At 33.3% G+C, this 13,661-nt stretch overlaps 1 protein-coding gene across 1 annotated transcript; it reads left to right on the top strand.

Annotated features, from left to right (window-relative positions):
- The first annotated feature begins 3,034 nt into the window (after positions 1–3,034).
- LOC107490688 (uncharacterized) lies at positions 3,035–5,779 on the top strand. The gene is made up of 2 exons (XM_016111498.3): positions 3,035–4,340; positions 4,666–5,779. The coding sequence occupies exons 1-2, from the start codon at positions 3,166–3,168 to the stop codon at positions 5,573–5,575; spliced, it is 2,085 nt and encodes a 694-aa protein (XP_015966984.1). The 5' UTR covers positions 3,035–3,165; the 3' UTR covers positions 5,576–5,779.
- The last annotated feature ends 7,882 nt before the right edge of the window (positions 5,780–13,661 follow it).

Genomic DNA, 13,661 nt, shown 5'->3' with positions numbered 1-13,661 from the left:
TATAATAATAATATGATAATTAAAATATTAAATAAAAATTTAAAATAATTAATTTTTTTATTCTTAAATTTAAATTTTAAATTTTGATAAAATTTTAATTGATACTATCATCAAAGAAGAAAATTTTTACTGAAGTATATTCAGGTATTTGTATCTTACCAAGCCCTCATCTTCCGAATAATAAAGCTCGGAAATATAATTTAACTCTCTGAGGTCTTTCTCTCTCCTCCAAAATCTTTCAAAACACAACTCGTATTCAAATTTTGGAAAAATTAAGTGTGTATTTGGATTTCAGTTTGCAAGAGTGAGTTTGTATAAAATTAATTTTATAAAATTGATTTTGATAAAAAATAAGTTTGGGTTAACGTAATTTATGTTTGACAATATTTGTATCAAAATTAATTATAGCAAAATAAATGAAACAAGAGTTTGAAGAGTTTATAATATATTTTTACAATTTTGTCATATACTAAAATATTATGATTTAAAAGTAAACATGAATATTATGATTTAGAAGTAAACACTAATTTGACAACAACCATGCTAGAATTCCACCTTAGCTTTTATCTTATGCCATTGAGGAACTCTTCAAAGTATTCCACCCTGATCTGAAATCAAGCTATTGTTAATTAGGAATGAAAGCATATAACAAAAGGGACTTAACACAACTCTAAAATAAAGATTCTTAGTTCCTTTAAATTGTTTTATTAAATTGGCTAATGCATCATAAACATTCCATACCATGCATTCACTTCAAACACACAAGATTATTTTACTGTTTGCCAATGCTGAATTCATCTTCAGCATACTGATGGAGCATGTACTGTATTACTCCACTAATTTTAAAATATTTATTTGAATTTTTTTAAAAAAATAAATGTTTCAAAATAATTTCCATTTTTATATTAGGATAACGTTAATTGATTTTAGTAACATTCTTGATTTAACTGTGATAATTGGTTAAGCATTAATCATATGCGTTCATTCAGTTAAAGATTTTGTCTATTTATACTATTTTAAGTATTACTAAATTTCGTTTGTTTTTTATTTAGTACATGTATTTTTTGCTTTGGTTAATTATTTGAAGCAATGAAGCTGAAAGAGTAATGGTCAATGTTTGGAGTAAAGAATGTTTGGATCTAAAGAATCAATAATGAAATCTCATGTTGGAAAAATAGATTAAATAGTGAATATGATATAAAGAATAGTTAATATGTTTTCTTTTTAAGTTTTGAGTCAAAATGTGTTATATATATTCAACTTGCTTATATAATTAGTCACCAAAAAAAAACTTGCTTATATAATTTTTAATTTCTCAATTAATTTATCTGTTGATCCATGTGTTCATTACGCATTGACTTAAGAAGATTTAAAAGTGAATTCAAACATGAACTCTTCAAAGTTTAAACCATCTTACCACATCTCTTCAAATATAGATAAATAAGGATTAGGAGCACTACTTCTACAAAATGATAGAATTTGCATTCCACAAACATTTTTTTCTCTTTTGTATAAAAATTAAACTAGAACATCTAAAACAACAGAAAAATAAACAGAACTAAAGTCTAAAACTAAAATCAAACACCCAAACCATTAAATACAAGCCAGGACCTAGAGTTAAATATTATATTAATCAATCATCATGGAATAAGAGAATCAACTCTAAAATCTAAACAATAATGCAACACTTGAATAAACTAAAATACTAATAATGCTATTGAGAAGCCTTGTTTTGTGTTGATCATGTTACTCTCACCTATAGTTGCTCTCTTGGGTTGTGTTCATCTTAAGCAGCACCCTCATGTGTGTGAGGGGATGCCAACTCAGAAAGGACAAAAAGTCAAGAACTCCCATAACAAGTTGTAAATTAGCAATGCATGCACAAGTACCAATATACCAGCCATGTGCATGTGCTTACTTCAATTCCATTGCAAGAGGATATATATAGAGGGCCATTATGTAGAGACAAATCTTCCATTCATGAGAGATTAATAGAAACCATTAAAGTTAAACTAATTAATTAATACTAAATTGAAACTCTAAACTGTTTGACAAAATTATTAACCTTTAGAAAAAAAATATTCCTGTATAAAATTAATAGTTAACTCACTTTCCAATGCAATAGGTTTGTTTATGTAAAGTTTTGTTTGTCCTAAATTCATTCACTGAAAGATCATACTATATTACACTAGTTTCACTTGTCTCTTCAGTCTTTATTTTTTTTTTCTTTTTGTGCAGATTTATTGTTTTAACTTGTAAGAGTTGTGAGAAAATAAAGAAGCTTACCAGCAAAGTTGGCATCAAACTAGACAAATTAAAAGCATTAAGATCAGATGCAAACTCTGAAATACATTTTAGGTAAAATTCAAATAAATTTCGTCTCTTCTGCATACTCAACTGACCATATCACCTGCACATGATACATTAAATAATGTCATATTTTTAATTTAATATTCTAGTTGACTCAAGATAACAAAGACCATAACGGCATTAACAAGGAATGCTACAGCAACTTTGCAAATCGCAATCATCCAATAGTAATTTAAAGTGCTAACTTTTTTTCCCATCTGGAAGGTGGTGTGCTTTAAACATTTTTGTGTGAATTACTGACATCACATATTAAGCACACAAAATTACTAACCTATACTCTCTCATTTGGGCCACACAATACATCAGTTACCCTCACCTAAAGAATCTAAGAATTGAGAATGAAATAGAAGTATCCTAGGCAAATTCCCAAATACAAGGGAAAGCTTGAATGAAGTGATTCTATGCCACTTTACTTTGAATCTTTACCTTTTATTTTATTATTATTATTTTAAATTTTATAACTTTTTGATCCTTGAAACTTCTGATTGAATACTTTGATAAAAAGCTGGAATGGTACTAAACACAGCTATAAACCAAGTTGTATAACAGACTGTGCCTCTATTTGCTGATAAGGCATCTTTTTTTTTTTTCCCTGCTTTTTTTCACTCATAAAATATATAAAGTCATAACACAATAAAAACGAATAAATCCCACTTTGGATCAAATCAAACCTGTAAAGAATATTTGTATATAACCATCCACTAACTTTGCTACCTCTCCTCTGTTTCTCCCCTGTTTTCACTCTGTTTCAAAACAGAGCAAAGAGACAAGGCACTACCATCACCACCATTAAGAATGGATCCACCACCAACACAGCCACCAGCAATGCCACCACATCCATCCACCATGGCTCCCACCACTGTCATGGCTGCCACTGCCACATCAATTCAAACAAACAACCCTGACTCGGTTGAATCCTCGCCGCGCTGTCGTATCGGTGAAACATGGAATGATGAGCTTATTGTGCCGGTCCCAGGCGCCAAGCTCCGCCTCATGTGCAGCTACGGTGGCCACATCATGCCACGCCCCCATGATAAGTCCCTCAGTTACATAGGTGGTGACACTAGAATTGTGGTGGTGGATCGCAATTCAACCCTAAAGGACCTCTGTTTGCGCCTTTCCCGCACTTTACTCAATGGAAGACCCTTCACACTCAAGTACCAATTACCAAACGAGGACCTTGACAACCTCATCTCTGTCACCACTGATGAAGACCTTGACAACATGATCGAAGAGTATGATCGTGTGGCTGCAGCATCAGCATCTACCCTGAAGGCTTCACCTTCAAGACTCAGGGTGTTCCTGTTCTTCTCCAAGCCAGAGACCACTGTTTCAATGGGATCACTCCTTGATGATGCGAAATCTGAGACATGGTTCGTGGATGCGCTCAACAACTCGGGGATGCTCACAAGGGGAGTGTCAGATTCCGCAGCAGGAGAAACCATTGTAAACCTTGATGGTGTTGGCCCTGCTGTTTCAGCTAGTGGTTCAAGCAACAACTTGGAGGCTCAGGCTGCGGCAGTGGCAGAGTCTTTGGCTCTGACTGATAATATCACTGGCAACAATAACAACAATAGCAACAAGGTGAAAAATTTGCAGGATGTTGTAGCTGTGAATTCACTGCCTGGCTCACCTTCATCAGCTTCTTCTCCTTCAATGGCTAATCTCCCACCCATCCGGGTTCGTGTCGATGAAATTGGCGCAAGTGGTGTGAGGCGAGATGAAGGGTTTGTTGTTGTTCCCTCTACTGTGGCTATGCCTGCTGCAGTGCCTGCAACTATGAGTTTGGCTGCAGCAGCAATGGTTACTAGCAATAGTAGTGATATCATGAATAGGCTTATTATCTCTGAGGATGAGAGATCAGATCCTGGTGTTCCTCTTGGGTTTGGGAAGCCTCCTTTACCATTGCAACTTGTGCAACCAAGGACTGGTGGTGGTGTGAGTTTACCTTCTCCAGATTCAGTTGCAAGGTATCTACTATTCATATCTGTTGGTAACTAATTTTTGCCAAGTAAACCACCAATTTAGTCTTCAGATGTTTGAAATGCCAACAATTTAGCCCCCAGAAGAAAAGAAACTTTAGATTTTTAAATTCTCTGGGCATAAATTGTCAACAAACCAATCTGCAGGAGACTAATTTTTTTTTCTTGATCTATATATGATATCTGTTTCTGGTTTCTTTCTTTTTTATCCTTAAACTCTTTCTTCTGTTGAATCATATCAAACTCGTAAGAATCAATTTAGGTGATGACAATTAGTTTATTGAAATTAACTGTTATTGGTTAATATTTTCAGTGACAGTAGTAGCATTGCATCAACAAATTCTTTCTCGAAGAATGTGTACTATCAAGAACAAGTCCAACCTTCACATGTAGATAACAAAGCTCCTACCATAAGCAATGCCAAGATTGAAATTAGAGAACAAATTCAGGATCCAAATTACACATTACCTCCACAATTGGATCAAAACCAGCAACTCCACCAGCAATTTGTGCAAGCAAGCAGCCCCTACATTCACCACCCTGCGGCCGCCACCAATACAGTGCCAGTGTCATCTTACTACCCAGTTTACGCACCGCCGCCACCGCTGCCATCACAACCAACACTTCACCAGCATCCAATTCCCCAAACTCAACAACAGCAACAGTATCAACCAGTTTATGTTATGCCTGTTGGACACACACAACAACCATACAATGTAACATTGCAACACAACATTGCTGATCCTAACATGGTAGCATCAGGTAGACCACTAGTACCCCAGAGTATTGCTGCTCCTGCAGTGTCAACAACAGCATACAAAGATGGCACATTACCAATTTACCCTCCTAGGCCAAATACCCAACCACAAACTACTCAGGCATTTATTCAAATACCTTCTAGTCACTTTCAGCAACAACCACAGTATGTGGGTTTGACCCAAGTTCAGCACCATCAACCACCACCACCACCACAGCACATTGCTGTGGCTCCATCTGGTAGTGGTGGAGGTGGTGGTGCTAATTACGGCTATGAATATGGTGGTGGCACTGTGCAAGATCAAGCTGCATACTACACACAACAGCAACAAGCTACTACAGCTCCATTGACTTCTCAGTACCAATCCATGACTCCGGCGGCGGCAGCTGCGGCGCTATCGGATGTTTCGAAGCAATTCCCCAATGAAAGTCTTCAGCAGCCAAACAGAGCTACACAACCCGTATAGAGAAAAATGAACCATTTCTGAAGGAAGCTTGTTGGGGGGGTTAATTTGGTCTTTTTGCTTTCATTTATTAATGATGAATGTATGGCTATTTCTTTTCTTGAGGGAAAAAAGAATAAGTACCACATAATAGTGTCTTTCTTTTTTTAGGGTGTAAGGTGAAAATTGGATGAAAATTTTTATAATGAATTTCATAGGGTTTACTCATGATATTTATTTTGTGAAAATTTTCATCCTTTTTTTTTTTACCTTTCAACCAAAAAAAAACCCTTGACCTTATATAATGTAACATTTAAGATTATATACTATATTGCAAAAATAGTTTTAATTGTTATTTCGGATACTTAATTACTTGAATAAAGCAGCTAAGTCACTTGACAGTCAAGTTTATTTTTGTCTACTTCTGATTAAATAAGAGAATCACTAGATTTGGTTATTTTATTTCCAAAGCTTTTATGGATCTACCATAAACCGAAGTTTTTCGAGGTGTATGTTTATGTTCAATTAGCACATGCACCGATTTAGCTCTTGAGATTCTAATTGCACTATTTATATCTTTTAGATTGCGATCCGGCCAACATAATGGTCCTTCGGTGAATTTCCGGCGTGACTCAGCGACAGCGTTGCTTATGTGGCACAGCCACTGCCACGATGGACGCCATAGTGTACAGATGACGTGGTTTGTGTTGTAAAATTTTTCAATGTAGTCCCTGTCTTCATGTTTAAACCCTAAAATTTTGTTGGCCTCCCCTCAATGTGGTTCTCTCTATCAACGTCTCCTTCTACATCTGTTGTGTACACCAATAGCTGTCCCTCATGAGAGGAAGTGGGAGCCATGTTGCAGGAAGTTCCAACCGGTCATCGTCGACGGAGAACTGGAGAAGAAGCACTACGCAAAGCATGCAGGGATGGATTCCGGACTGGTGCGGCTGTGGTTGTCGCCCGGTGCTAAGGTGGTCAGGGACGGAGTCGCATCCTACAAGCCCTTCTTTGGTTGCTCCAACTATAATGTGAGTAAAGGTAAATGATTTGTAGCTGATTGAAAAAATTTTTTGGTTGATTTTTTTGGTTGGTTGCAGACAAGTAGAAAAAGATGGTGTGGGTTATTCGCCTGGGCTGATTTTGTGCAAGAGGAGTTGTCTGAAAGAGCTGTTGCAAGAGATGATGATGGTGACAGGAAGATGAACTTTGCATGGCGGATGGGAAAGATGGAGGCAGACATTAGGAATCTGAAATTCATAACTCATGTTCTTGGGTTTGGGTTCTTAGTAGTTGTTGTTTTTGTAGGAATGGTGCTATTAAAGGGTTGAGAACATGTCAATGTAATGTAGTTCCGAAAGTAATTAATCAAAGTGTTATGTGGTAACATAACATTCTTTTGTGTAACTGATCTTAGTTTGCTATAATATAATATCCTGTTGGATGAAGTAAAAGTACATGTTGGATGAAGTAAAGGTACATGTAAATAAGTAACAGAAAGATTGATTCAAACCATGGATAGTATTAATTGATCGATACCAAAATATGGCAAACCATTCATAGTTTTAACATATTACAGCCATAAGCAATTGAACAAGTAGCATGACATACTTGATTAGTAATCAACAAAATGAACCATTGTTTAGAGAGAGTACAGTCATTGTATCTTTTAACAAAAAACAAACACTTGACAAGTGTAATTCCCTAATATCCTAATATTAAAGTTCACTTCTTCCAAGGGTGCTTAAATCCAGGAGTCGGCACAAACTTCAGAAAATTTGTGAATCGTGAGGCAGTGGCAGAACTCGCACCCTTCATTGGGTCCAGTGTTGTAGAAGGGGTTGTTAGTGGTGACCTTCTTCTAGCAGGGAGTTTGGCAGGTCTTGTGGCTGGTTCCCCTCTTACTTCAGTGAACTATACAAATTTCAAATCAAAAATAAAAACCAAACTATGTCACCCACTAAACCTTTTTCAGAGTTATTAGTCCATGAATTATAGAGGCTTATTGTAGAATTACTATTGTACCTTTTGAGAGTCTTCTGCTTCATAACAATTGGCTGTGACAGATCAATCTCTGAAGCTTGACCAATAGGAGCAAAATTGATTGTAATATTAGCAGTAGCCGTAGCTATACTAGTAGTAGTTCCAGTTGCAGTGTTAGTTGTGGTGGCCTGGGCAATTGCAGTTGCTTGTGCACTAGCATTTTTAGGGTCTTTAGCAACCCCTGCTGCCTTTGCAACAGCCGCAGCATCAGCTGCAGCTTGAGCAGCATCAGCTGCTCTTTTCTTTTCACATCCTCTCTTGGTGTGACCTTTTTGCAAGCAGTACTTGCAGGTGAAAGGCCGAAGCTATCTTTTCAAGGCAGTGGCTATGCCACATAAGCAACGCCATTGCTGAGTCACGCCAGAAATTCATCGAAGGACCATTATGGTGCCCGGATCGCAATCTGGAGGACATAAATGGTGCAATTAGAATCTCAGGGGCTAAATTGGTGCACGGACTGAATCTGGGGGACCATTATGAAAATTTAGTCCATGTCCAAAGCTTTTATGAATCTACCATAAACTGAAGTTTCTCGAGGTGTATGTTTATGTTCAATTAGCACGTGTTTATGTTCACGGCGAAGTCATAATATATTATACACTACTATTTACCGAAATGTTAATGCTAGAGGAAAAAAAGTAAAGAAAAAATTGTGAATGGCCCTTTCACAATTATTTGATAATTATTTCAAAAGATAATGAGATTCTCAAGTTTTAATTAAAAAATACTCTTTTTATTTTTATTTTTATTTTGTGAGATTGGTTAGTTTATGATTTATCAATATTTTCTTTTGGTATTAACAGAATAAACCTACATAATATATTAAACTATTGTTTTATCTATTAAGAACCAATTAGGATTTATAATTTTTTTTGTTAGGAATCTGATTATCTTTTGGAATAATTATTAAGTCCTTTTAATTTTTTTATTTTTTTATTATCTTATCAAATACATTGGTCAAATTTATTATGTAAAATTGAGAAATATTAGTAAATTTTAAATTATTTTTATTTATAAAAAATAAATAAATGATATATTAATAATTAATATATCACATAAGCATGTTTTGGAGAGAGATTATCAACGGAGAAACTAACTAGTTTTACAAAGTTAAATATCAAAGTTCAAAAAGAATATTTTTTTATTAAAAATCTTGTGCTCTTTCTAAAAAATTATTAAGGATAGGTACGGATATTCATCCAAAAAATAATTAATTTTTTTATCTATTATTGTTATTGAAATGTATATAAATTGTTGATGTATACAGTTATCAGTATTATATTCGTATTGTTCACAATGTTGATTTTAAAAATTAATAAATTTTATTTTAGTGATAACAAACATATATATGGTTGGATTGAAAGACCAAAAGTTTGTTTGATATGAATGTTGATAGTACAGATCTAAATCTGTCTTTGATAAAGAAGCCAATAAAAAATACATTTTGCCTATGTTAATTGATAGTTGGACAAAATAAAGAGAAAGCTGATATATGAATAGACCATGCCAAGTTAAATGTATTTGCAATCAATCGGATCCAAGTGTTATTGTGTAGCAAAAATAATAGAGTCAAGTATTTGAACCTTAGCTTCTTAGACCAAATTCTTAGTCCAGTCCATTGTCTTTATGAAAGGAGAATCATTTAATTGCTGGTGGAGTTTTGGTGATTTGGGTAAGGCACAAATAAAAAAGAGAAGTTCACATTTTCACTAAGCACCAAAGAGAAAGGAAAGAAAGTAAATATTGGAGGCTATGTCAAATCAAATGGGAGCCAAAAGAAATCTTTTTTAATTAGGCTAAATCATAAAAAAGAGGTAAAATATTTCCATTAATATGCAAGTCAATTACTTATTGAATCCTCATTTTCTCTGCACATTTAATTTCGAGTAACAAAAGAAAAACGGAGTCTATCTCTTTCTGCTATGAATCAATGGTTAATATTAAAATTTAGGGTCAAAGTACAAGATTAAGGTTTTAGATTTGGCAAACTCATTAAGAAAGTCAGATCAATGAAGTTGCTGCTGCTTATCTCTCCTCTGTTGTACTTAACTCTGATCTTAAATCCTTGATTTTTTAGTCTAATTGAAGAAAAGAAAGGGAGGACTTCAACTGGTTCAAGATTCAAGAAGTTGATTTAGAAAAGCAAGCCCTAGCCGTGGCTATAGGACTCCATACAAAAAGGAGAAATCAACTTCAATTTGGTCAAGGAGAGAGAACCAGAAACGATGTTTGATTGAGAGCTTCTCTACTGTTCTTGCTCAACACATTTTGGACAGTATTTCTATATCAAATGAACATTCCGCCAAGATAAAGAGCTTCACATGAGAGAGCTAAATCCGGTTCATCCTATAATTTCAGAGTTGTTCAACATTATCTCCTTTATGATCTATCATTGAATATTTTATTTTCATGTTTTAATTTTTTTTCATTTCAGTGGTAAAAGACATATATGTGAGACATTAAGAAAAAATCATTGAAAGAAAAGGCAAAGAGATATACTTGGAGAGAAAAGCTAAGTTGAGTGAGCACTTAGTAGTTGTATCATGATCCTGAGAGAATTTTCTTACTAAGTTGGGTGAGCACTTAATGGTTGAAAGTCTAGGAAGTGAACCTAGCCAAATCAAGTTTGGGTAGAAGTTTGGTTTGTCTCTAAGACTGCGTTTGTTTTTTAGAGACAGGACAGAACATGACACTGAGACGGAGACATTAAGAATCATCCTTTGTGTATTGTGTTTGGATACGATGGATAAGACACTAATGTAATGTCTAGTATTATTTTTGGATACACATGGACAAGACTAAAATATTATATAAAATGACTAAAATAATTCTGTGATTCTAAATTTTTTACATCAAAAACAAATTAATTTAATAAAAAATGAGAGTACATAAGAATACAGACAGAACTTGAAAAAAATATTTGAAGAGACAAAAAATTTTAATAAAAAAATATATTAATATTTATATTAAAATAAAATTTATAAATATAATTATTTTATTTTTAAATTTATTATTAATATGTAGGAATACATATGGTTAAGATTAACAAAAAAAATAAATCTAAGTTTGATTAATAAAAAAATTTGTTTAGGTTAATAAGCCAAATTAATTTTAAATAAAAAATTAGTTTAAAAAAAATTATTTTTATATGAAAAAATAGTTTTTGCACATAAAAATCTATTTTTATTTAAAAAATTAATTTTTTTATCAAAAAACTGATTTTTCTTTAAATTATATAAAATCAATTACAATTTATAAATTATTTTTTAGTATTTTAAAAGATCAATTTTACTTTTGATAATATTTATCTTTCAAAAGTTTTAAGATTAATTATTTTTGTTATTATTTTTATTACAAATCAAATAATATAATACAAGGTTAAAATGGTATTGAAGTAAAAACGATAAAAAAAAGAATTATCTACCCCAATAAAAATTTCTACAGAAAGGATAGAGTACCTGAAAAAGAAAAAGATAGAAAAAGAGCAGGGAGAAAAAAGTACCTCTATAAGAACAACGCAATAAGAAAAATAAGAAAGGTAATAGTGGAATAATAAAAAATATCCATGGACAAAATGAAAAACAAAATTTATAAAAAAGTCCATGTCTACTCTTTCAAATCTCGTGTCCATCATTGTCCTTCATAAAAGGGTGGACACAAAAGTATAAAAAACTGTCTCGGAGACAATATGTCCAGTGTCCATGTCTCTACTTCCAAACACTTTTTAAACAAGTATTGTCCATGTCTCCGTGTCCTGCCTCCGAAAACAAACGCTACCTAATAGAATTAGGTTGAATTTTTGAAAATTGGTATATGTAATATTTGAAAAGATAGTGAAAATTCCACCTCTATTGTGGTGGAGACTGGATTTAAGTTACATTGCAAAAGGTAGTTAAACCAAGATACATGGCTGTGTCATTTTTTTCTTCCCTACTCTGTTTTTATTTTCGATTGTTATGAGATAAAACGAAATTGTCTCCTTTATATTCCATCTCGCAGTCTAAATAGAAGCAAAGTTGTATTTTCTAGTTTGAGGATTAATTAATCAAGTTTAAAATAAGGCCATAGATTCAAGAATTTGCAAATAAAGAATTTGCAAACCATGTTTTCAAGCTTTCAAAAGTACTTTATGGTTTAAGACAAGTTCTAATAGTTTGGTATGAAAGATTTAGTTCTTTTCTTTTGAAAAAATGGTTTTCAAAGAGGCACCACTGATACTACTCTCTTCATTAAAAATTCTAAAGCTTTTTCATTCTAGTGAAAATTTATGTTGATGATATAATTCTTGGTTCAGCCGATGAGTCCCTTTGTGTTGATTTTAGCAATCTCATGACAAGTGAATTTATCATAAGCATGATGTGTGAACTTAACTTTTTTCTTGAACTTCAAATTAAACAAACATCAAATCATATTTTTGTTCATCAAGAGAAGTATGCCAAGGAACTAGTTAAGAAATTTGGATTGGAGAATGCCAAACCCATGGGCACTCCAATGCATCCGAACTCGCATATAGAAAAGGATGAAACTGAAAAAGATGTTGATGAAACTAGGTATAAAGGAAAGATAGGTTCTCTTATGTATCTTACATCCTCTAGACCGAACATTGTGCAAAGTGTTAGAGTTTGTTCAAGATTTCAATCACAACCAAAAGAGTCACATCTTTCTATAGTTAAAAGAATGATAGATATGTTTATGGCACGTCCAACTTTAGTTTATGATATCCTAGGTCTGATGATTTTTCTGCAACTAGGTATTGTGATGCAGATTTTGCTGGAGATAGAGTGGATAGGAGAAGCACTTCTGGTATTTGTTGTTTTCTTAGCAGGTCTCTAAACATGTGGTCAAGCAACAAGCAATCCACCGTAACCTTGTCCATTGCCGAAGCTGAATACATTGCTACCTCATCTTGTTCTCAATTGTTATAGTTGAAAACCCAATTAGCCAATTACAAAAGCAGAAAATATTTCCTTATTTTGTGATAATTGCCATCAATTTTTTAAAAAATCATGTTTTACACTCAAGAACAAAACATATTGAAGTGAGATTTTACTCAATAAGAAAACATGATCAAAAGAAAAATATTGACATTCAATTTGTTAATTCGGAGGAATAACTGGATGATATATTCACAAAACTTTTGGCTGAAGACAGGTTTTGCAAATTAAAAATGAACTTAGGCATATTCTGTTATGAATCTTTGTTTTAAATCTTGGTGATGTTGAGTATGAAATTTTTGTCTCACAAGTCAAAATGAGATATTTTCGGTCAAATGAAGGACTTTTAATATAGAGCATTGAATCTGGATTCTATCTTTGAAATAATTTCAAGTGGGTCAAACATTCTTTTCTGATATCAAGTGGTCCTATGTGTTTCCTTAAACACAACTCTTCTTGGGCCAAATATGAATTTGTATGAACATGAGCATACCTCGTTGGTTTTTGTCATATATTAAAAATCACTTTCAATTTTTTGTCTTTTCTGCATTTTAAACAATTATTTTGAAGTATAACTTTTTTAACCTTAGGTAAAATTCTTTTTAAATAAAGTTTTATTGGGTTCTAAGCTTTTTTTTTCAAGAATACTCTTAACTTGTTGCAGTTGCGAAGCAAATGTAACACCCTACCATACAGAGTCTTATGCTTAAGTCATAATTCAGAGATGGCAAGGTATTACGACCTCTAAAATAAAAATTTAGTACGTATAGTAGTATGAATGATTGATTATAACTAGGAGCCTTTGTAGAAAAAGGGGTAAACAAAAACCATCGCAACTCTAAAGCGCAACACTCCGATCGACAACGTAACGAATAAGGATAAACCAACGCGAGATTATATATATACAAAGGAGTGTCAAAAACAGGAATATCAAGACTCAAAATCCGGCTGCGAAGATAACCGGTCCGAGCATAGCAATATATACATATGATAAAATAAGGAAAACCCCAAAGGAAACCCAAAGGGACACAAATACATAAACCTATTCTCCAAAATCTCCCATAAGAGGAGTCATCACAGTTTGTATTATTTAATGGAGATAAAAGTATCTAAGCAAAACATATAAACCAAAA

This window comes from Arachis duranensis, chromosome 5 (assembly GCF_000817695.3).
Source record: "Arachis duranensis cultivar V14167 chromosome 5, aradu.V14167.gnm2.J7QH, whole genome shotgun sequence".
NCBI classification, from domain to species: domain Eukaryota; kingdom Viridiplantae; phylum Streptophyta; class Magnoliopsida; order Fabales; family Fabaceae; genus Arachis; species Arachis duranensis.
The sequence above is the reverse complement of the archived record's forward strand: the minus strand, read 5'-3'. Positions and strand labels throughout refer to the sequence as shown.